The sequence below is a fragment of the Martes martes genome (assembly GCF_963455335.1).
Source record: "Martes martes genome assembly, chromosome: 9".
Classification (NCBI taxonomy): domain Eukaryota; kingdom Metazoa; phylum Chordata; class Mammalia; order Carnivora; family Mustelidae; genus Martes; species Martes martes.
In genome coordinates, this window is record NC_137896.1 from 38,743,671 (window position 1) to 38,769,369 (window position 25,699).

At 38.4% G+C, this 25,699-nt stretch overlaps 1 protein-coding gene across 5 annotated transcripts in view; it reads left to right on the forward strand.

Moving 5' to 3' along the window:
• Positions 1–25,699, forward strand: part of MACROD2 (mono-ADP ribosylhydrolase 2) — a 1,916,992-nt gene that overhangs the window by 675,863 nt on the left and 1,215,430 nt on the right. For all 5 annotated transcript variants that reach the window (XR_013967484.1, XM_080814553.1, XM_080814554.1 and 2 more), the window contains exon 5: positions 2,177–2,293. Coding sequence is in view for 4 of the 5 variants with exons in the window: in XM_080814553.1 (XP_080670679.1) it covers positions 2,177–2,293 (117 nt within the window). In the remaining variant the exon portion in view is untranslated. The remainder of the gene's footprint in view (positions 1–2,176; positions 2,294–25,699) is intronic.

Sequence of the window (25,699 nt, forward strand, 5' to 3'; positions counted from 1 at the left end):
ATTCTGGTCCTGAAGGCAGTGAATTATCGTGGGTATGGTTGCTCTGTCAGACAAACCTAAGGTTTTGAATCACATTGCCAATATTTTGTGAACATTGGTAGGTTACTAATGTCTTCTAAGCTTCTCTAAAATGAAAATGATAAAATTAGAGTCTGCTGGTAGAGTTGTCCTGAGTATGGTGGCTGGCATATAGATGCATTCAATAAATTTAAGCTGAAGTCATTATTATTAAATAGCTTTTCAGCCACTTTTTCAGTGCTCTAATGCAGTCATGAATGCTGATATAACATGAAGATTTTGAGAATTAGATATCTACAAGCTGCATTATACTGCAATCTAAATAATGCAGACAATATTTGACAGCATATGATTAAATACACTAGCAAATACTATTTTAATTATCCATTTCAAACTAAGTAACTAGTTCTCTTTGCCAAGAAAAAGAAATGTTCAATTTAAAATACTTCTCTCATAAAATAAAATAAAACAAAACAAAATAAAACAAAACAAAATACTTCTCTTGAAGCTCTTATAAAAAAAATTCAAACATAAATTAGGACCTGAATTTTTTCCTAAAAGTCTCACCCTCTGTTTCCCATCTCATGATCACTTTTCATATTTTAGTATATTTTGGGGGTGCATATATGTGTGTGTATGTATGTGTATGTATCTGTGTATAAGTGTGTGTGTAGAACTTTGTAAGCAAAATTGTGACTATATGATTTATGTACTCTTCTAAACCTGACATTTCCCTTCAAAATCTTTCCATGTTTAGGACTAATTGCATATAGAGTTATCCCATTCTTTTTAGCAGCTGCATAATAGTATTGCACTGATGGATTTTGATTTATCTAACTTCCCCTCTGAGAAGTTCCAAGTTTCCCCTATTATAAACAACTCTGACATTCTTTGAGTTATAGCTTTTGCACTTGTGTTAATTATTCATAGAATTTTTTTAATTTTAAAGTAGAATTGCTATGTGAATAAGTTTGAACAAAATTTATTTAGGTTTTTTTGGAAGAGAAAAATTGTATGTGTGAGTGTGTATATGACTGAACAGTGAAAGAATGAGGATCGGAACGTTGAAGATTCTCTGGGTCAATTACATGGTGTTGTGGACAGTGGAGAGAGGGGGACATCTTCTGACCTCTAATATCCTGCTTTATTTTCACATCCCAGCTGACTCTTACTCTCCCCCTTTTTGTATCTTTACCCTTCATTTAGCAATCTTGCATTTCCTTTCAGTCCAAGGGGCCAATTCAACAACAACTAAGAACCCAAGTTTTCAATTTCGTAATGTAAGTGCATATGATCTTTGAACCTTCCATCTGTGCACTCACACCCGCCCCGTCCAGTCATATGAGGTTTTAATTTCCAACAGCATCAGATTTGTGCTTTCAAAAGGTGAGTCTCACTGTGTAGGCCAGATGTGAAGGGGAAGAATGAGAGGCCAGAGGACTGAAGGGACTTCATACTGGTGAAAGGCAGGAAGCTGTTCATGTAGGGGAGTGAGGGCAGGGACAGTTGAAGTTCTTGGCTTAGTACCTGTCAGATGAGTGAGGGTGGTTTTACGGGAATTTACTAAGACCCAAGCTGTGTTTGTATCCTGCTGTTGTGGGAGGGGGAGCTCTGAGGTGTGGCTCTTTTTTTAATGACTTTAATTCTACTCTCAGTTTTAGAGTGAGTACGGGTGTTTTAGAGTGCTATTCTCACTTTCTTCTTGACCTTTTCCTTCTATAACCTGTGGTATGTTAGAGGCAATACTTACCATCTTGGGAGACAGAACTGTTAGCATTTCTTTTACACCGTGTGTAAGTGACCTCAAGTTAATAGTTTGAAATTGGACATAGTGGGGATATTTACACAATTGAGAGTGGAAAAGGCAACAAATCAGGGATCCCCCACCCCAAGACATACTGTTGTTTAATGTTTACCAGCACACTACATGACTTCTGCAACCCTTCTACCTCTGCTCAATACACATACACACACACACACACACACACACGCACACGACAACAGAGTTTAAAGGATTGGACATCATGGGTTTTCTTCCTTGAGACTACGGTGATTTTCAAGACAAACAAATTGAGTTCTTTTTCTCATCCTGTTTTCTGGTTTTACATTTACTTCCAAAAGGACAAAAAAGAGCTAACTTTTTCTCTCTCTCTCCTAGTGGATGGCTGCATTCACAGAGCAGCTGGCCCCTGTTTATTGGCTGAATGTCGTAACCTGAACGGCTGTGAAACTGGACATGCAAAAATCACATGTGGCTATGACCTGCCTGCAAAATGTGAGTACAATTCTTGTGAACACTGTTTCCACATCCACTGAGCACGCTTATATGGTTTTATCCCTCAAGTGTGTAACTGGGAAAGGAAATGATAGTGGCTATATTTAATTAAATGTGCTTATATTCGGATTTTGTACTTGGTAATAGAGTGTGTGTTCCAAATAGTTCTTCAAATATATTTGTGAGTGTAGGTGATTTTTGTTCAGGTCTTCGACAGAGTGTTTCTGAAACAGAGAAATAAAAATATGAGCAAAATATACATAATAGTGTTTAAGTGCTATTGGAGTGACAGCTTTTGGAAATGATGCCAATTTCTAACTCCTTGTTCAGGTTTCTTGATTGTGGATGTGTTTAGAGCAAAGGAGATCAAAGTGATGTATTGTGTTTTCAGCTGCCATGTAAAGGCTGATTGGCAATTACAGCCAAGGCATCTGTCACACTTTGCTTTCAGGAAAAGCCAATGGAATGTGGTTGTCAGTGTGAGAATGTATTTGCTCTTTGAATGTGGAATGGTCAAAATTTCCATTATATTTGAATAGAGAGAAGTATTGCATTTGATTGACCTTGTTACCTAGTCGTTTAGCCAGCTGAGTGGGGGTGGTATGGAATAAATATACTGAGAGAGAAGCTGGTTAAAGGCATGGATTTTTTAATCACATAATCTTCAGGGCTTGGCAGGTGGAGGTAAAGGGTTTCATTGCGCCGTTAAGGTGTTCATTGATCTGGAAATTGGGACACCAATTAGTTGTTCATTCTATTCTTCTGCTTCTTATGATACTGCCTGGGCCTGTGAATACATTTTATGTAAGAGTGAAGTGAGTTTTTGTTTTTCCTTTTTTTTTTTTTTTTTTTTGCAGTGGACAAAATGTGAATAAAAAATAATAACACAATCTGTAAGATGCTTGTTGGGCTCTGTATAGACAGGTTATATAAGAATGAATTTCCTATGGGTATGTGTGAGTGGAGAGATAGTGTGTTATATTTTAAAGATTACTTTAGAGAATGTTTAAGTCTGAGGTTTTGTAGTAAATGTCGTATATTAAAATGATATTTTTTCTTTATAAACATTATAATACTGCATTCTATATTTCTCACAGTGGGTTCTAGTGAATGTATATCAACTTATCTACTATTTAATTTCTCCTTCAGTGACTTCTCACTTTTCTTTCTTCCTTAGCGTTTTTACCTTGTGTGAAAGAGTCAAATCATGTGCCAAAGGGCCCCTCACTACCACTTGAAATGTGTATTTATGTCAAATAAAGTCCTTTGTGTACAGTGGTGTTTTAAACAGTTCTCCCTTTGAGTCAGAAAACCTGAGTATTAAAGGTGATTTCCCTTTCCAGGATTATATGTCTCTATGTTTACAAATATTGGTCATTTTTTCCTTTTTAACACCATACTACCTTTGTGATATAGCTAACTGGTACCACCCTGAGAACAAGCAGATTATTGATTACTTTCAGACTTGTGTCTGTCCTTAAATTAAACTAAGAAATAAGGCCTGGTTTCCTACTGCTTTACTACTTTCTTTCTTATGTATTAAAGCACAAATAAGAAATTCTTTAACTCTGAGATTTTTGAAGACAGATAACCTCAGTATTACCAAATATGACCAAATGAAATGGTGGCTTTAGTGTGTGGGTTGATGCCACAATGATTCTGTCTAATGTTCTTGCTCCCATATGACATCCCTCCATGTTGTCCAGCTTAGTTCAGGGTTATTGAGGGAGGTATGTAGATCATGACACCAAGATCTGTGCTTGAGTTGTTTCATGTTTGAGTCATATCTCTGAGCTAAGATGTGGCTTTATGGGCACCCCCTCAGGCCAACTGAGTCTTTGTGGCACAGGGACTGTAGTTAATGAAAGTCCATCCACAGGACTTGGTACAGAATCTGTGTGAACTGAATAACGAGAGCCTTATTCACCGTGCACAGCCCACAGGGCACATCGAATTAGAAAATCATCCAGCACCATAGAAAGGACTGGACTTGGGATGGCAGCGCCACCTCCTGAAAGTCACACACATGGACAGTTGTGAATAAGTCTTGGTATTTCTATATATTTTGAAAGATTAGTGATCTATATTAGAAACAAAGAAAACCAAGGAAAGCAATCAAGTAATATGGAAATGAATAATAATAGCTTACATCTGTATGACACTTTATAGTTTTCCACAGTACTTTCACAAGCCTTTATATTTCAAATTATATTTTATAAACATTGTGTGTGTGTGTTGATTTTCCCTTTTCCTATCTCTGAAAGATGTTTTTCTTTCTCATCAATTTGGTTCATCCATTTCAGAGTCATTAACAATCCACAGATGTGCTTTTGTAGAGAGAGAATGAAAGGGAGCTCATTACATACTGTTTGGGTCATTTTCCCCCTCTATATTTAATAATTCCATGACAGTTTGACAGCAGAAACTAGTTCCTATCTGTCCTCTGTGACAGCGGGTTTATCATTATGGGGTACTAAAGCCAGCCATCCAGCCACCAATGATAATATCTCCATGCATCAGCAATTTGTTTGGAAAACACTATTGTCTAGGTTACAGACAAACTTGGTAATTTTGGACTGGTCTTTGCTTCTTCTATGCTGCCAAATTAATCTGTTCATAAATGCTTGTATTTGAATTAATCATGTTTGTAGTCTATATTCTGTGTCTCATCATAACTGGGGGGAAGATAAGCCTCAGATTTATTCTTCATTGTTTGGATGTTTTGATTTCTTTTGATGTAGAATATCCAATCATTCTTTTCAAAAGCAAAAGCAAAAGAGTGGACAGAATATTGGCAAATATTTCATTAAAGGAGATTGCTAAGAAATGACTTAAGAGGTAGACTAAGGACTGATTATACAGTTGGACCTTTTGGGACCTTCTCTTTTATGATATTAGACTCATAATAAAATTTAGATTTCTATAGCATTTTAGAAGCTTATCAACACGTGGAACCTTTCTATTCATGCTGTCATCATTCTACCAGAAGGCCAGCTTCATGTGGCAGAAGTTTATTCCAGGAGTCACAGTTTTACTGCCAATATCTAGTATAGTGTTTCCTGGATATGTGCTGAATTAATGTGGATGAATGAGTGATCAAATGAATAGTTTCAGAACTTTTCACCAGGAAAATAGCTTTGCAAATGTTTCTTCTACTAATTCTTTCCCTCCTGCAATGCATTTTTGCCGGTGCTGGTAGGTTAATGTTCCTAAGTCCAGAGTCCTCATAATTGTTTATAAGACTCTAAGTGATGTGGCCCTCCTTACATCTCGGACATCATCTCCCTCTGTCCTCTTCCTTGCTCACACAGGTTGCTTTGCTGATCTGCAATGCATTTGCATTAGAGTTCCTTCTGCCTGGAATTCTATTCTTTTACATACCTACCTGGCTTGCTCCCTCACCTACTTCAAACCCTTGCTCAAATATAACCTCCAGTATTGCCCTAACCAACCTGTTTATAATTGTTTTTCCACTTTATTTATAAATGATTATCTATAGTATTTAACCTTCAAATACGTGGTACCATTTATTTACTGATTTTGTTTTTTGTCTATTTCCCCCTATGAAAATGAAGGCAGAGATTTTTTTTTTCCTGCATCTTTTTCATTTATTACTGTGTCCATACAGGTTAGAGAAATGTTTGACGCATAATAGGGACTCAAAATCTGTTGAGTGAATGGGTAAAAACCTAACTCTACTCCTCTCAAGATCCTTGGATGAGTCTTTCTTTAAACACAGACTTGTTAGCCTGATTACCTTTGGCCTTCCATGATTTACTGCCATATCCTGAACTAACAAGCTTTTACATGATCTGAATTGCTCACACTGGTTTGCCTGTACACAGGGTCTGTATTGGGGCCATCTGGAAAGCTCTTTGCCCCTTTCCTGTCTTTTGGACTCAACTCAAATATCACTTCTGTCATGAAACAAGTCTTCCTTATCAACTTAGCTAAAAGCACTTTCTTTTTCCTTCAAACTCATAAATACAGCTTGTTAACATGCTGAGGGCACTTTTCACTACTTTTTATTGTTATACATACAAGCTTTCCACCTTTCTATCAGTTCCTTGTATATAACGGGTACTAGAGAAAAATCTACTAAATGAAATTACTTGTTAAAGGTGTAAGATTGGTTGATAATTGGTGATGGGCAAGATGTAAAAGACAATTTATATTAATATTCCTGAGAAATGATGAAATTAGTGTTAATTATCCCTTGGGTTTTTAAAAGCATATTTTAACTTATGTCTAATTCCAAAATCTCTTGTTTAAGGAATTTACTTTTAGTGGTGCTTCTCTTCAGAGTGGACCAAATAGAAATAAAGAAACCATATCAACTTTATTTAATGATTTTTGGGATAGCTTGGATGTCTCTTCTATTTCTTGAGAATGCTCCATTTTTAGGCATTAAGGCTGAATAATCATGAATGATAAGTGGAAAAATATTAAAACCTGTATATAAAATGGTGGGATTTGTTTCTTTTATTCTTTCCATATAATCTTTGGAAGATATCAAAGAGTAATATTAGCATCCAACTCACAGGTTTTTGTTAATCATTTGAAAGGAGATGATAGGACAAGAGACCATAGTACAGCATGTTTGAACATCATAGAATGATATGAATCAGAATCCTCATTCTATTCCTAGGTACAATAATAATCAGATGATAGTAGCTTAAAAGGTAGAGTTATAATAATTAATATTTCTGCTGTGCCCTTCCTCGAGAAATCATAGTACTTTGAAACATTAGCTCATCAGTCCTTTTTGAAATTTCTACAAGGAAGTGATATGACAAGTCATGGTATTTTCTTTCAACACAAAGGAATATTCAGATACAGAGGGGTTAAATTTGTTGCTCTCAGTAACAAAATATGTCCATGTTAGGAGCATGGCAGGTAACTCAGTGTCACCTGGTTAGGGCGAGAGTCTATGGCAGCTGTTGGCCAAGGTCTGCTGCCCGTTTTTTATAAACAAAATTTTATTAGAATACAGCATCTGTTTGCATATTGTCTATAACTGCTTTCATGGGACAGAGTCAAGTAGCTGCAACAGGAAATGTAGGACTAGAAAGCCTGGAACATTTACTATCAGACCCTTACGGAAAGATTTTGCCAATTCCTGGTCTCTGGCAATCCCCCCCCCGCCTTTTTTTTTTATAAAGGAGGAAGCTGAGATCCAGAGAGGTTAAATATTTATTGAATTTTATTGAACATATGTGATTTAGATCCCTACTGACAAAAGTGGGACTAAAATACCTGCCGTCCATTTCTTGTGACAACTCTTGCTTCCATTGCCCCAATAGAACATCACCTTGGGAGGATGATCTGAAGCCTTTTAAATCTTTCAAATTATAAGGCCACCTTGAAAAAAAATACCTTGAAAAAAAATGGTCATTTTTCTCAGTAGGGTCAGAACTGGAAAGTGAATAAGTCAAGTCTCTGAAGGGAGAGTTAATTCAAACCACTAAAGTCTGAGACAATAAATCCTTATTTCTTGCTTCCTCCCTCCAGTGGTGGTAGCTAATAATGCTGAAAGGGAGCCTGTAGTCCTGAGTAAATTCAGTTTCTGGAGTAGGTAACTCATAAGATGGTTCTGAGTTAGTTCTCTGCGATGTGTGACCTGATTTCAGCCATCATAGGCTCCACCAGCAGGTGTCTGATTGTGAAGGCAGTGGAGTGGGCATGCTGTCAAGAATATGACTCTGTCAGGCTTTGATGGAGATCTGAGGGCCCTCATGAGCCCCTTCCATAATTAAATGACTTACATTACACAAAGAGAAAAATGGCTTTTGAAGAACATAAAACCATCTTCCTTCCTGAAGAGAGACATGGGGTTGTTCCTCCTAAAACCAACTCTGATTGGCTCATTTTCCTTAAGTGCTTTTGGCATTTAATTACTATTTGAATCTATTTCTTCATAATTACCACCCCTTTCATTTATATTAAGCAGTTTTATACATTTTATCTCCTTAGTGATCCTTATGATGAATGTGGAAGTGAAAAGGGTGGAAAGATTGTAAAACCCAGAGTAGTGGTTCTCAAAATGCAGTCCCCGGAGCACCTGGGGATTTGTCAGAGATGCAGATCCCTTTCCCCCACCCAAGATCTCCTGAATCAAACTTTGTGGTTTAACAAACTCTCCCAGTGACTTCTGTGCAAGCTCAAGCTTGAGCAATCACTGACCTAGAAGGACCCTAACCAGAACCCTTGCCTTTTGATTCCCTTACCCTAGTCCTGTTTTGCTACATAACACAGACATCCTTTTGGGTTGCAAATTAGGGCTTCCTTTGACAAGAACTCAGACATGCTCTTTTCCTTTGTGGCTTGTTCACCATGAATATCTGCTTCCTTGTTTATTGCCTGCCTTCTCAAAAAGAGTAACAGTTTAAGGAGAAAGAAGTCCTATCAGTCTCATTCACCCCCAGTATCCTTAGTATCTGACGTAGTATCCAGAACCAAGCTCATGGCTTTTGATACATATTTACTGGAGGAATTAACGAAGTCATCCTCTTTGTGATAGTCATAACGGCCACTGCAGGACACCAACCAGGAAGACATTCAAGATAGGACTACGTGATTCCAGAAATCTGCAGAGCTAGTACTGCTACCACCCCAGCATCTCCCTTTACCTGTCACTGGTCGTGCTGCTTGCTCAAAGACTCTAGCAGGGCAAGAAAACACAGGAGGAGCAAAGTTTGCTTAACTTGTCCACATGGCACCCAGATAACTTACACTTAGATTACTTCCTTTCATTTTCTCTCCCCCTCCCCGCCTTTTTTTTTTTTTTTTTTTACCCATTGTGATAACATAGATTCCATCTCCAAGTGGCTTTGGGATGAAATAACTAAAGACTCTAATAGTAAATGCTGTCTTCTAAAAATAACGATATCTTGCAAGCAGCTAGTGTTTACATTGTTGTATTACTAGCTGAGCATAGAATAAGTGCTTGTGCTTGGCTTGAGTTATTTGAGATCTTAGCAGGCCTTCAGAGGACACTATCTATACCTTCTTTTGCCTATGTGATCAATAGGAAATAACAGTGTAAATCAATTCTGGGTAATAATGTAAATGGGCTCTCGAAGGCAATTCTTGCTGTGAAATAAGTAGTTAGCTGTGACACCGGCATTAACCGCAGTGGGGGTAATCAGCCTTTGGATGTGTTTAATCAGAGTTATCAGCTAAGATTAAAAAGAGAGCCACTGTTGTGCAGGGATAATCATTTTCAGGATTTAAAAGATGAATATTTGAAGGTGTTCTCATAAATTAAAGCCATCAGAATTGCTTTGAGTAATTTGAGGTCAGGCACAAGCAAACAGGAAAGGTTAATCTCAGAGCCACAGTAGTTAATGCGCAGGAATTGCAGAATACATTTATTGAAATAAATAGTGAATGCTGAGTTAAATGAAGTTTCCCCCCATTTGCTAAGATGTTTCTTGAGCTATTACTAACCTATATGATTTGATTAAAAAGTGGGCAACACCTAGCAGTTTGAAAATTTATTAATTATACTTGCAATTAATTATCAAACCCAAATACTAAATATTAGACTATATTATGGCTTGATTAGAGGTCGTTCCAATTGAAAACATTGAAGAAATCAAGTTCTTCCCTATAGAATTAAAGATGGATTTTGGGTCGAGAACGAGAACGCTAAACATTAAGGTAGAAAGTCTGAAGAGAGGTCTTAATTCCAGGATATTCTGATTGTTTGGTAAAGTCCCTCAACCTCTGAGCCTAAGTTTCTTCATCTGTTATCATCTGGGGACAGTCGTATCTACCTTGGGTGAATTTGTAAAGATGCAGAACCACTTTTTATCAGGATAAGACATAATACAGGTGTATGGTTCCATTATTACTTGTAAAATGCTTAGCATACCTCATTTACTTATTCAGTCAATGTTTTCTGAGTACCTACTTGGAGTTAGAGTGCTCTTCTGGAATGTAGAAAACTATAGTGAAAAACCTAAGGTTCGAGTACTCTTAAGATCTTAGGTTCCTGGCACAGAGAGGCAGTTAATAATCACATTCACGTAAGAGCAGAGTACCTCAGATCATGGCAAGGGATATGAGGAAAATAGAGAGTGGCAACAGAGTGGAGAGTAGAGGGAAAGGGCTACTTCTCCTATGGTGGCAGGGGAACACCACGCCTCAGAGAGTAATGGAGCTGAGAGTCATAAGCTATCTAGGAGAAATTTATTGCTGGCAAAGTGAAAGTACTTTACTGTAGGGTTAAAAAAATTCGCCTTGCCTGATATCTAAAACAAGCTAGTCTCTGACTTTTTCAACTGTTCTTCCTTTGTATGGATATTATATTTCAGTTCTGACATATGTATAATCTTAATTGTCTACTTTTTGGAGCTAATAGAGATAATGCTGCTGCTGCTGCAGCTGCTGAAGTTGACAGGGATTTTAATGATTATTTTATCTGACCTCCTAATTTTACAGTTAAGGAAACTGAGGCCCAGAAAGATTATTTAATTTTTATTTTTGATTTACCATGTGATAAAGGACAGAACCAAGACTAGAGTCTGGGGTTCCTGACTCACAGTAAGAGGAATTAAGATAGATAGATAGAGATTATTACCATCCTCAAGACTCCGACAGACGTTTGCTCCAGCTTCCTCCTGGTATCTTGTTCTCAGATGAAAGGGAAGAGCTTCAAAAGTTCTTTCTCAAAATGAAAGAACTTTATTGGTTTTAAAGATACATCCACGAGTTCTTTGGTATTCCTCCCTGGAGAGGTAGAGTTTAATTCCCCTCCCCTTGTATGTGGCCTGAACCAAATGACTCCTTTCTAGTGAATAGAATATATCAGAATAATAGGAATTACTGAGATTAGGTTACAAAAAGACTATGGCTTCCATCTTTAACTCTCTCTCTCTCAAATCACTCTGTTTCCTAGGGCTGCCATAACAAAATACCACAAATTTGATGGCTTAAAATAGCACTTTATTCTCTCATAATTCTGGCAGCCAGAGGTCTGCAGTCAGGGTGTTGGCAGGACTCTACTCCTTCTGGGGACTCTAAGGGGAAATCCCTCCTTGCCTTTTCCAGCTTCTGGCTGCTCCAGGTAGTTCTTGGATTATAACAACATGACTCTAATCTTTGCCTCCATTTTCACATGGCCATCTTCCCTATTCTCTATCTTTTTTTCTTCTCCTATGAGGACACTTGTCATTAGGCCTTCCCTATCCCAGAATGATCTCAAGGTCTTAAGATCCTTAACTTAATTATATCCTCAAAGATCCTCTTTCCAAATAGGTGCACATTCAGATACTGGGGCTTAGGTCATGGAGATATCATTCTGGAGTCACCATTCAATTGACTACATACTCTCTCTGGGTGAAGTCAGCTTGCTTGTTATGAAACTGCTCTGAGGAGAAGAAAACCTGCTACCCTGTTGTGAGAGAACTCAGACAGCTCTGAAGAGACTCCTAAGGCAAGAACTGAGGTCTTCCTGTAACAGTGTGAGTCAGCTTGGAAGGGGATCCTCTGAGATCTGTCAACAGTCACTAAAGTGTGCTTGGGAGACAGACACCTTCCAGACCCAGTCAAGCTTTCTGATATTCTGATACTCGAACTTGACTGCTACAGCTTGGAAAACATGGAGCCAAAACCACCCAGTGAAGCTACTCTCAAGCTCCGGTCCTGAAAACCTGTGTGATAACAAATATTTATGATTTTAAGTTTGGAGTATTTGTTAAAAAGCAATAGGTAACTAATACAGCAGCTATGGCCATGAAGTTCATTTAATAAGATAAGGAGCCCATTCCCAGAATGGCTGGTGTCTATTTTGCTAGCACATGACCTGCCAGGCTGAGGGACAGGTAAGGTGACATGCAAGGTGAAAGCAAAAAGAATTTGGGGTAATGTGAAAATCGGTGATTTTAAAATAAAAAAATGCAACCATACTCTTTACCATACCTCTGTCACAGGCAGTGTGTGTATATGCATATATGTATATATGTATAATCAGTTTTTCAGAAAACTGTTATGAATAGAAACTTTCCATTTTTACAAGAAATATTTGTATTTTAAATTTAGTATATGTTAAATATATATATATATAGAGAGAGAGAGAGAGAGAGATTAGAGACAAGGAGAACCCAAATTTAGCTCAGTAAAGAAGGATTGGGAGAAAACAACACAAACCCAAACATACAACTGTGTATTGATATTTACCTAATATTCCTTAAGTGTCTTTAGTCTTCGCACTTATTACTCACATGCTCTTTATTGTTAGGAATTGCGATTTTTGTTTTGAGGGGAAAAATTAATTCAGCCTTTATACTGTGTGGAAGCTGTAAGCTGAGTGAAGCAGAAGTAGCTTCCTATTTACGTTTGTGGCCATGCCCTTCTAAATCTGTTTGCTCTACCAGGTGGTGTGTTTCCCATTAGCTCGTTCATTTGTTAGAACCACCTAGAGTTTGCTCCATTTCTAATCACACACTATTTGTGAAATCCCTATAATTTCCTACGGCCTTCTGAAGCTTTCCTTTTCCTACCTGTGACATTTTGAGGAAAGATTTATTCCTCCTCTATATTTATTCTGCTTAGTGAATATCACCAGAGGCAACCTTAACTGTATTTTTTGCAAATTTTCTTTCAAATTGTGTCTGGATTGTATTTAGAGTACAGTTACCCGTTTGAAAGTCTGCAGAGTGCAAGGGGCTAACGTAGAAATTCCTTCCATTTGCAGACACTCAGGTTTTGCTTTTTTATATCATGGTGCGTGGTGCCAAACTTGTCTTTCCTTACACATCCTTACATGATGATTGTGCTCCTGTTGTAACGTCACTCCTGTACCTCAGTGTGTCAGATGCATACACATGTGCATGTTTTCTCACGTACTCTATTAGGAGTATATTCTCATTATGCTGAGCATAGCTTTTCTTCTGCGTTACAATGTTTTATTATTATGGAATTCAGGGACTCCCCCCCCCCCCAGTCTATGGAACTCTTTGGAAAATATCCTGGGAGAGTTTGGGTTAGTGGATGGCTTGATGGAACTTGGGTGGAGAGTCTGACAGGATCTCCCAGAAACTCCCAGAAGGCAGAGGAAATATGACTACTGTGCTGGGCAGGCTGAGAGGACTGAGCCCTCCTTCTCCACGTATCCATGACATATCTGACCTATTGTTTTAAAATTAAGAAAAGCCGTTTTGGTTTAACATCCTCTTAATAACACTCAGTGCCCAAATAGTTGAGTGGATGCCAAGAATGGGAGATTGGGAAACCCCACATCAAAGTGTATCCATCAAAAATGACCAGGGCTCTGTTTGTAGAATATTACACCATTGTGAGATTGATTCATATAATTATCCACATAGAGGGAAGTGAAGTTTAGAGAACCACATATCATAAAAGAGTTAATATTTCAGACATTTCCTTACATTTTCTGTTGTCTCTAAAGCAGTGTTTCTCCATATACCAAATTAACTGGTTGTCATGGCACCAAACCTGTTACTTTTAAACACAATATCACACTCCAGGCAACATTCTATTGTTTATGCCTATTGTGAGATTAACCATCACATGGCATTTATTTTTTCCATCTTGTTTTCATTTTTCTCTTACACTCCATTCAGAAATGATGGGATCAATATTTCAAAGCCTGTATGTGAGATGTTTCTATTTATTATTCACTATGGTATAGCAGCAGCTTTTTATTTGTCACTGTCCTTGAGGACATTACATTTGGCAATGATGGAACTTTTGGTAAGAGTCTCACAATTACAAGAAAGCTGGAAAGTTACCTGAAAATCACTCTTTGGGCAACTGAGCCAGTTTCTCTCATTAAGGAGTAGACAAGACTTTTCATCCGGTGAAGATTGTGTACTTTGCAGTTAACAGTCTGGCACACAGTAGGTAGTGATAAGTGTTTCATTCATTCACAAAACACTGAGTAGTTCCTAAGATATGTGCCAGGTGCTTTGCTTATCTTTTAGAAAAGAAGGATGTACAAAACAGGTAGGCACCTCACCCTCCTGGAACTGAGTTGAGCTGAGCTAAAATGATTCAAGTGACTTGCTCAAGATCACATAGATATTTAAGATATAAAACCTTGCCAAGAATCCAAATTATTAGATCCTGTCTATGGTCCTTTCTTCTTTTCCATGGAGATTTTATTTGGGGGATCTAATAATGAGAAGACCTGATGGTGATGACTTTCTTGCCTCATGTTTTCTTGGGGTTTTCCGAGGCAGTGACCTGGAAACAGTGGATTCTGATACATTTGTACCTGGGATGGGGAGGAGGGGCATTGTCCAGTATAGTTAATGTTTAATAAATAAATAAATGTTTGTTCTAGTGTTACTCCTATACTTGGGTATGTCATATGCTCAAAGTCTCTCCCAGGCTAGTGTAGAAAATTATTCTGAAAATCATTATTTTAACCTGGCATCAGGGCACAGGACTTTCTTGACTGAGATCTCGTATAGCAGTTGCCTGACATTTTCAATGATACATATTCTTTTTTTCTTCCCCCTCAGGTTTTTATTTAAATTCCAGTTAGTTAACATACAGTGCAATACTAGTTTCAGGTATAGAATTTAGTGATTCATACAACACCCGGTGTTCATCACAAATTGTGCCTTCCTCACTCCCCATCAGTGATACATTTTCTAATGACATGTAGAGCACATCCATGTGGTCTCTTTGAAAGAGTTTTTTTGTTCCACATTATTTAAGGATAAGAGGGGACAGTTATTTGTAAACATTCATTTCCATAATTATTCATGATCTGATATCCATATATTTTAGGAAGAAGAACTTTTGCATCTCTGGGTCCTAAACCAGAATGTCAAACATGTATTGTTATACAATATGGAAACCAATTAAACATAGATTAATTCATTACTTATGGTTTTATTCTGTTTGTCTTCCTTAGCTGCTCCTTATAAAAATAAGATCGACACATATCTATCAGCACCTGTACTGAGTTATATTTCCCAGACATAAAACACATGGGTGGAGTTCTGGTGGAATCCTTGTCCTATTGTCCGGTGTTAGGGCTTTTCTACTGTTTTTTTCCTTTTGCTCTGGTTTGTTATCGTTTGTTTGTTTTGTTTTGTTTTGTTTTCTTAGTGCTTTGTAATGCCTCTCAAATTTTTGTTAAGCTATTTGATTGATTGACCTGTGGCATAATGCATTTGGAAGATAGAATTTGGAACTTCCTGTGTCAGAATCACTTGACTAGAAATATTTAAGTGGGTTTCTTTCCTGTCTGGAACTTTCTCTCCATTGATGATCATATCCCATAAAATGGTTGAGAACATGGACTTTGAAGTCCCAACATACTGGGCTCAAATTCAGGCGCTGGATGTGGTCAAATTATGAGACCTCTTTGTACCTTTGTGTTGCCAAGTAGGAGGAGTAAGACTAGCTCCACCCTCATAGAAATGTTAATGATTATGAATTAATGTCAGTGCAGCATTCAGAGCACTGCCTGCCTCTGAGTAAATGCTGTATAAGGTTAGCTGCTTTTTTAATAAGGTCATTCCAACCACCTTACCTAAAATGTTATTCTATCACTCTCTGTTCCCTTGCCCTGCTTCAGCTGACATCTGAGATTGTTTTAAGTATTTATTGATCTATTGGTTAAGTGCTTGTCTCCTCCACTAGAATGTAATCTTCATGAAAACAGGGACTTTGTTCACTGGTATATTTTCAGATCCTAGAAAGATATTCAAAACAATTTATGAATGAGTAGATATATATGCACAGGAAACTTTAATTATGTAAGATTATTTGTAGAGTGACTGGCAGAACAAGTCTAAGAGTACATTTAGTTTCATGCTCTGTTCATTGGCTCTTCTAGTAAATAAATCAGCTAATAGTTATGAATAAGCCAGAAAAATAGCACCAATGTATGAGAAGGTCAAGACCGTGTTTGACACTCGATATATCTACCAAGAATGTTTTAGGTGTACTGAACATCTTTTTCCGATTTTTTCCAAACTCTGTAGTTTAAGTAGTAGTGTCAGGATGAAATAAAGCAGAGGAAAAGGTCTGAAGAACTTTAATGGCCTGGGAACCATGTCCTTTCCGGCTTGCCGAACCCAAACCCAATGGGTGGATAGTCAGGTCCTTTCCCATTGACTTAGAGGCTGTATTCAAAGATGATTTCTAAGCTCAAGTTATTGTTAAAGCTCATTAAAATAAAATGATAATTTTATGGGTTTGAAATACGTTAGGACTGATTTTCTGATTGGGACCACTAGCCCCAGTGCTTACAACTTACATGGTCAATGTGTTAAAAGGGGAAATATTGATGTGCATTTCCTCTGTGTTCAAACTATTCAGACTTTATGGGAAATAATAAAGCTTTACAGCTTGTTCTTCACAAATAGGATGCTAGGGACTTGCAGCAACAGGAGAAATCTATTTATTATTTTGTGTCAGAGTGATTGGGGCCATCTTCTGCTTTATGGACCCCCAGAGCTAATTGTTGCTTGGGGTAGAGAAGAAAATAGCATGATAGTGCTTAGAGAATATTAATTTGCCATAAATAGAATTTCCTTTTATTATAAGGAAGGTAATTATCTGACCACTAGGCAGTGTAGTGCATTTCACTGTTAACCCTAATATTGCCAGGTGGAGTGAAATCATAATCCATCCCAACAGGCCTTTAGGACTTCTGACATAAAAGGCTTAAAAATATAGTTACAGTTTCCTGCTGAGGCATCATCCCTGCTTCTAGCATTTGTAGCTGCTTCTGTGGTCCTGAAACCATGACATCAGGTAGGAAAGAAAGAGAGAAAGAAAGAAAGATAGGAAGAGAGAGAGAAAGAGAGAAAGTTAGAGTGATGTGGGGGAAGGAAAAAAAAAATCGTAGTAGCATCCTATGTGCCTTGGCAAGAATTACATAGTTATAGACATTCTCCTCCACCTCCTTTTCCCCAAATCCTCCTGAAAAATGGAAGAATATCCAGTGCGGCCCCTCCTTCAGCCCCACTCATATTGAATGTAAGCATGTATTTATTTGTGAAGGCATTTAAGCCAGCCCTTCATGGCTTTCTATCTTCCTATTTTAGAGAGCCAAGGTTTCAATTGCCCATTCCAATTAGCTACTAAAACTATTACTCTGGGGAAGGTATTTCTCTTCTCACTGTTGGATATTATAGCCTGTAAAGGGTGATCCTTGGTCAGAAGAAATGTGACTCAGTGGTCTGAACTGGTACACTGTCTACTGGTTCCAGCTCTTTTATAGTACTCAGTGTTTGCATCTACTACTGGGTAAGCAAAACCCAGTCTTGAGTTAGTGTCTACTTCTGTCAAGACCACTTTGTAACCCCCGAGGGCTTCCTGCATCAGTCTCACTTACCAGCTATGTTCAGGGGCTTCCCCCCAGGGAATCTGCCGTATAGCCTGCGGTCTCGTCTCTTCTGTTGGCAGACAGAACAATTCTTATCGGCATTTGTGCCTGAGAGAGTGAAGCAGTATGTCTAAATTCAGCCCAGCTCTGCATTGCTGCGGGTACCCCTATATTCACTCATTCCATGGAGCCAAGTGAACACCAGAAGCAAGTGTACAGGCATATCTGCTTGTCGATTCCAATCACCCTCTAAACCTGGAAGGTGGTTCTTCTGACAGGCATTGATGCACCCTTCAGATTTCTATAGTGATGTCCTCAGGACAGTGCCCCATATGGGCATCTCTTTAATAGGCCAAGTTTCCATTGCCTTACTGCCTGACCATATGGCCAGGCTATTGAGCACTAGTTGGTAAAAAACAAAAACAATGGCCTTTTAAAAAAAAAAAAATCATAAAGCAGCACCAAACTGATTTGTTTTTACCTTCTTCTAACAGAGTGGTTGCCTTCCAAACAGAATATTGTCCATTCACCTTGAAACTGCTGTCCACACATTAAGTGGCTCTTTGTTGGTTGGTTGAGAGCTGTTTATAGGGCACTGTCCAAGTGATGATAGAATTTGGCAGCTCCTCATGCAGCTCTGAAGTTAATCCTAGGGGAAAGGAAACTCCCTGCTCATGAATATCTTCCCCTTGCATTCTCCCTATAGGATGTTCCTGTATAAACAATTTCTGTTTTATTAGAGAACTCTTCTGGGCACTGCCCTCCCCATTAGAGTATTTCTCTAACATTACCCAACACATTATGTGTATTTCAGGCTTCAAGATTATTTTATGTCCTTCAGTCATAGAGGTAATTTCAATTAATGTCTGATAGCACGCTAGTAATTTTCCCTCAAAGGGAAATTCTTGAGTCCAGAGTCCCATAGCTATCTCCAGAAGGGATTCACTACTAGCTTTTGCCATAACCTCTGGTCCATACTTCACATTGGGATATTTTATAATAAAGAGAATTTGTTCTTATCAGCACTCTAGTTCTAATCTACGCCATGTGGGCCTGGGCAATCTTATCTGTTTCCATTTAGCAGTTCTGATTAATACTGCCAGAGGCACAGATTTATATACCTTCTTTTTTATAATATTAGGTTGGAGAAAGCATTCCCTAGACAGATACTGTGTCTATCCCCATAATACATTCAGATAGTAGACATGCAGCCACTTTATACGATGTCTGTTCAAACATGTCAATTCTCCTCTAAACAGCTTAATCCCATCAACCCTTACAGTTCTATTAGGATTTCATTAACAGGTTTTTGTTTTACAGTATGAGATGTGAAAAATGTTCCTCAGCGAGACGTTGTAGCCATTCTTGTAAACCATTCAGGTTAAGATACAACCTCCTCACATAAAGCATGTTTAAATATTCCAACTTTCATAATCCTATCCTTAAATTTTTATATTCTCTAAATCTAAATGTAGTCTACTTTCAGGCTTCACCAGTGGGTTTTGGTATCATAGTTCTTGTGGCTTTCCTATCTAGGGATCCCAGTAACTTCTCTTCACCTCTGACCATTTTAACCACTCATATATATAAGGGCTTGGGTCCCCAGTAAAGAGTTGAGATAGGGGATCTTACCTTTTTGGTCAATCTTTATCTTGACTAATCTGCTTGAATATTGCACCATGCCATTCGAGGTCTGATTTTTTATTGTCATCTTTGCCTTCTGGCTTTTAAAATTCCTCAAAATTAGAATATATAGACTCATTTGGGGCCTTTTAATGTTGGAGGATCTGCAGGGAGCCCTTTTGGTCCACCCAGTCTTCAATAGTGCTTTATTAAGACCTTCGTTTCAACCTCATCAATGTCCATGTTATTCATCCCTTTTCTTTCTTTCTTTTTTTTTTTTTTTTAAGATTTTATTTATTTATTTGACAGACAGAGATCACAAGTAGGCAGAAAGACAGGCACAGGGTGGGGTGTGGGTGGTGTGGGGGTGGAACAGGCTCCCTGCTGAGTGGAGAGCCTGATGCAGGGCTCGATCCCAGGACCCTGAGATCATGACCTGAGCCGAAAGCAGAGGCTTAACCCACTGAGGCACCCAGGCACCCTTCATCCCTTTTCTTAATAACCATCTAAAGAGGGACACCTGGGTGTCTCAGTTGCTTAAGTGTCTGCCTTTGGCTCAGGTCATGATCCCAGGGTCCTGGGATAGAGTCCTGCATGGGCCGGGGTTGGGGGGATGGGGGGTCCATGCTCCGCGGGGAGCCTTCTTCCCCCTCTGCCTGCCGTTCCCCCTGCTTGTGCTCTCTCTCTCTCTCTCTCTCTGACAAATAAATAAATAAACCCTTTAAAAAAATAGACATCTAAAGATTTCTACCCTGCCAGGATTCCACTCTTGATTGTCCCCTTTCTTTTTCCTTTATTTTACCACTATCAACATTTACTATATTTACCCCATTTATTAACCATTTAAAAAATGTTCCCCATGCTAGGAAAAGTCCCTTGACTCTTCCCTCTGCCTCTCTGCATTCTCTTGTTGATTAATCTAGTATTTTTATTAGCATCTGTAAGGCCCAGGAGGAGAAGCTGAGACAGCAAATTTGATAAGGCTTCTCAGATTGTTGCCTGCTCTTGTAGCAGTAAGTGGATGCCCATGCAGAAAAGCCCCCTTTAACTTCAGAATTTACCATGACCGGGATAATGGACGTATTCAGTGGGTGGATGTCCCAGTTGTCATAAAACTAGTCCCACATGGCTTGTATATGACACATGTGAACTCTTTCATCTGGAATGTTCCATGTGACATAGGGGGAGTTAGACCGTCCCCTTTCTCAGACTCAACAGATCTTATGGTAGATTTCATCCAATATATCAGGCTGGCTGTTACCTTGGGTATAACTTGTTGTGTAGCTTGATCATATAGAGCCATCTGTGACTATTCTACATTGAACTGTGAGTCCTGAACCAACCTAAACATGTTCTTGTACACTGCAGCATTCAAAACCGAAGACCATACTCTAAATTATTCACTTTCACTGTCTATTTTAGTAAAGATTCTTCAGGAAGCTGATGACATAGATCCACAAAATAAGACAACTCCTTCGCAGAATACACGCTGGTTTCAGTAGTTGCTTGGTTTTGTCCTCTTCCCCACCCCCAACAATGACTATCTTCTCAGTAACCACAGGTACTTTTTGTTGTTCTGGTATAATTTTTCCCTTTGTAGGCATCTGTGAAGCTAGCAGCCTTCTCACCAATGACCAGCTAAAAATTGAGGTTCCATGACCATTTCTTCAGGTTTGATAATTTGCTAGAAGAGCTCACAGAACTCAGGGACACACTTTACCTACTATTACTGGTTTATTGTAAAGGATACAATTCAGAAACAGTCAAATGGAAGAAATGCAGAAGGCAAGATGTGGGGTACATGGAGCTTCCCAGTACCCAGTGTGGTCAACCTGGAGGTATTCTAAAGTCTGTTGTTTAGAGCTTCATTATGTAGGCATGGTTGACTAAATCGAGGGCCATTGGTGATTGACTGGATCTCCAACCCTCTGGCCTCCTTAGAGTTCAGAGGGTGGGACTGAACATTTTAACCCCCTAATCACACGGTACCTCTGATGACCAATTCTCCCATCCTGAAGCTATTTAAACATCACCTCATTAGTTATAAATTCAGGTATGGCTAAAAGGGGCTTATTATGAACAACAGATGTTTCTATCACCCACATTACTAGGAAATTCCAGGGGTTTTAGAAGCTCAGTGTCAGGAAATATATATATATATATATATATATATATATATATATGTATCATAGTCATCAGTCTCACAACTTAACTATATTTATGCAGAAATATGCTTAAGGACAGATGCTTGTAATATATATCCTCATATCTACATGAAAATTAACTTCTTTCTCCCAGAAGGACCCAGTTTTATCACAGAACTTTAAATCTGGAAATCAGGGTTAACTTGTTCTTGTATTAAAAGCATATTATGGGGGGCACCTGGGTGGCTCAGTGGGTTAAGCCTCTGCCTTCGGCTCAGGTCATGATCTCAGGGTCCTGGGATCAAGTCCCGCATCAGGCTTTCTGCTCAGCGGAGAGCCTGCTTCCTCCTCTCTCTCTCTGCCTGCCTCTCTGCCTACTTGTGATCTCTCTCTGTCAAATAAATAAATAAAATCTTTAAAAAAAAAAAAAAAAGCATATTATGGGTATTTTTTGAGAGATGAGATTTAACCATGACTTTTGTGTGTGGAATATATACTCATAGACTATAGTTTGAGGAAAAGTTATTTTTAGCACCTTATATTCATGTATAGGTCCTAGGTGCTGTTTTTAAGCAAGATGCCATATAATATTCTATTACAAGATATTATATATTTGGTTTTATAGAACTGTTTCAAAAATTTAGATAATAGAAACTTTAGATCTTAAGTATCTAGTATAAGGCAAAGCAAAAGTTCCATTTGTAAAGCTAAATATCACTCAACTATTCAGTTATTCTTGGATGTAGATGGGTAAGCTTGTTCTTTTACAGTTAGACCATATGGTGTTCATTTATTTTTTCTGTGATAGATGTGCCAGATAGCCAAAACCTTTGCTTCGTACCTTAGGGGAAAGGGGATCTGTGACATGTGTACTTATTTTATGCCATTCTCTCCACGTTGTACAGAATACATTTAAATTGGGCAACTAAATTGCTTACAGTAGTAAAATATATTTCCTTCAGTGACTGTTGGTACTTTTTGATGCATGCTGATTTGGGTTCTGACACAGTCATAATCTACATACCAAACATATGCATTTAGCTTTCAAAACAGAAACTGGCACGTTAGAGCTGTGGGAGTAAGCTGGTTTGCCAAAGCAGTCTCTCCTTTTTCCTCCCTGGAGAAAGGGCTTATCATTGATGGCCTAGAGGCCCTTGTCTCAAACTTCCGAGTGGAGTTTCCAATTAATAAATACATCCTGCAGCATGGCAAAAATTTGAGACTCCAACTCATCCTTTTCACTTGCCTTCTATGAGAGACTGTGGTCATGAGGCCTACAGTTGACAAGATAAACAGTAAATCTACTGAAATGTTGATGCTTAAAAATGTACAAAATGTAAGTGGAAAACAATTTTACCTTTGCAATGGATAGACAAAACAGAAGTGTATAAGTAATGATTTCAAAAGCCACAAAGCACTCAGGTTTCTCTTTCTACCTTTTGCATTTCTGTATGTCACTGGTATCTGCATATATTTTGTGGACACTTTCTACCTATGACTTTCTGGTATTTTGACTATAGGGCTTCTATGATTAGTCACCTTCTCGTACTTTCATTCCATCTTGACTACTCTCAAATGAAGGCTTTTTAAGGTCTTGTATGTTCTGTCTGTCAACTCCTCAACATCTGTACTTCTAAAATATGCTGTTGGATTCTTGATTACTGTGTCCTTCAAGCTTGCCTCATGGGGTGATGCCGCTTGACTGAAAAGTCCTCTTGGTAATCCAGTAATTAAATCCTTTTAGTTGGGCCCAAGAGAGATCTCTTGGGCTGAATTGCACTTTACAGTAAATGACATTATAATGAGGTTTTACCTTATTTGTTACATGAATGAATGGGAATTTTGCTGTTGCAAATTATTAGTATTTGATGCTGTAAAGCAAGCCTGGGTGCTGTGAGAGCTAGTGCAATCATGTCTTCTTATAATGATTGTATCAGTGTAGTAAAGGTAGTTTCACTAAAAGGAGAAACACCCTTGTAAAGAACATGTCAGGCAGTCTCATGAAGCAGGCTGATGATCATTCTGTATATCACTGAATTCTGAGTATCAGGCCCTATTGTAGATACTCAGTATCTGCAGTAGTACCTCATCTTTATCTTCAAAGTAACACTGTGTGAGAGATAGTGTTATCATCCCCATTTTATGCATGAGGAAAGTCAGACACGGAGAGGTTAAATAACTTTCCTAAGATCTCACAGCTGGTAGGAGTGGAGTGAGGATTCAGACTCAGGAGGTCCTGCTCCATAGCTCTGCACTCATAAATTTTATGATTTTATCTCCTCCTTAGGCATGGACATTTGCTTATAGATGAGTTAATCTTATTGATCTTATTTCTCTTTGATTTCCTTCCCTTTTTAATGAAAGTTGATGATGATATTTAGAAACCTTTCTTTGTGTAACTTAAAAAATGTTTAAGCTCAGAAAAGTACTGAGAAAAATAACAAGTGTTCATGCATCAACTACCAATAATATAAACTGTTAACTTCTTGGCTTCTTTATTTCCATTCACTGTTTTTTAAATTAAAAAAAAAAAAAAGACATTTTTGACAGAGTTCTTCTCCTTAATCCCACTCCTTCCTTTCCTCTTTCCCATTCTTTGCCCAGAACAACCACTACTAACAGCTGGCTATAAAACCTTCTAGACTATATTTTTTGGGGTGCCTAGGTGGCTCAGTGGGTTAAAGCCTCTGCCTTCGGCTCAGGTCATGATCCCAGAGTCCTGGGATCGAGCCCCACATTGGGCTCTCTGCTCAGCAGGGAGCCTGCTTCCTCCTCTCTCTCTGCCTGCTTCTCTGCCTACTTGTGATCTCTGTATGTCAAATAAATAAATAAAATCTTAAAAAAAATAACCTTCTAGACTATATTTTTTTATTTCTACCACAGATATAGAAATAACCATAAACATTATACACTATACTTTTATGTGTTTAAGTATACACATAAGGCCTCATGTCATACAGACTATACTGTTTCTTCACCTTTTCATCCAATATTATATTTTGAAACCTCTCCATAGTGATTTATTTATCTAGCTGTAATTCATTTTTAGCTGCTGTATTTAATTCTGTCTTATAGATATGCCATATTTTTTCTGTTCATTTTTCTATCAAGGTTGATTAGGTGGTTTCCAATATTTTCCTATTATAAACAATGCTGAGACCTCTTTTGACTCATATCCATGTGCCTCCTCAAGTGGATTCCTGGTTGGAAGGGCTATGCACTATACTCTAGCAGTGAGCATAGGACAGCAACAGTTCGAGAATTAAAGGAAAGAATCAGCAGGTGCATTACTATGAGACAGTAATTAATAATAAATTATATTGCTAACGGATCATCTGTGTCCATGCTTTTTGAAGTCCTGACAAATAAATCAGAGGTTTATGTGAGGTTGGATAAAAGGAACTCTGAGCTAAAAGGCAAGAGACCTGGATTTTCTCCCCCGCTGTGCTCTAACCTAGTTTTATGCCATAAAACAATATATTAATGGACTCTTAATCTCATTTTTCTCAGCCAAAGATGGGAAATTTTTAGTAGTAGATTTTTTTCTTACTTTTTCTTCTATCCCTAGACTCTCTGAGTTAAGGCTTGGCCAGGTTTTCTTTAATGTTAAAACACCTACTCAGCATTGAACTAAATGATCCACAGGCCTAACCAAGTCTGCAGGGCATCTCTAAGCTTCCCCTGAATAGGGCACCCATACCGAATTCCGGAGTTCCAGGCATTTGGTCCTTTCCGTCCCTCAGCTTCTTATTCCCTTTCCCACTGTAAATACTTCAGCTCTCTTAGAGAGAGGCAGAGTTCCTGGACCGGGCAATTGTGAACCATGTGACCCTCAGATTCCTCAGGGGCAGCAGGCTTCAGTTATCCTCAGTGGTATCTGACCTGATAACCACACTGTTGATTGTCCCTTTCCTCCTTCTGCCTGATTCCTCCACCCCTGACCATTATAATCTGAGTTTATCTCAGGGACTTCTTAACAGGGGAAACCCAAATAAAGATAGGCATCTATTGAAATCTTGTCTCTTCTTCTACCTCTAGCCCAATTTCATAGATTTCAAAGGTTCTTCCAGACTTACTGGAGCTCCTGCCAGCAAAGCTGCTGTGGACCCTCAGGGCATTTGTCGTTTGAACCAATTAATGCAAGACTGCATGGGATTATTCATGTTCTTACCTTTGTGTCCCCTCCTCCTTCCAATCGTAAGATGAACTGCCAAAAATCAGGAACTCTTTTCTTGTGTTGCTTTGGTTTTATTTTTAATGTTCCTCAGCACCTAGGGTGGAACTAGCACAGAATATACTACATGTAGTAAGTCCTCACTGAAT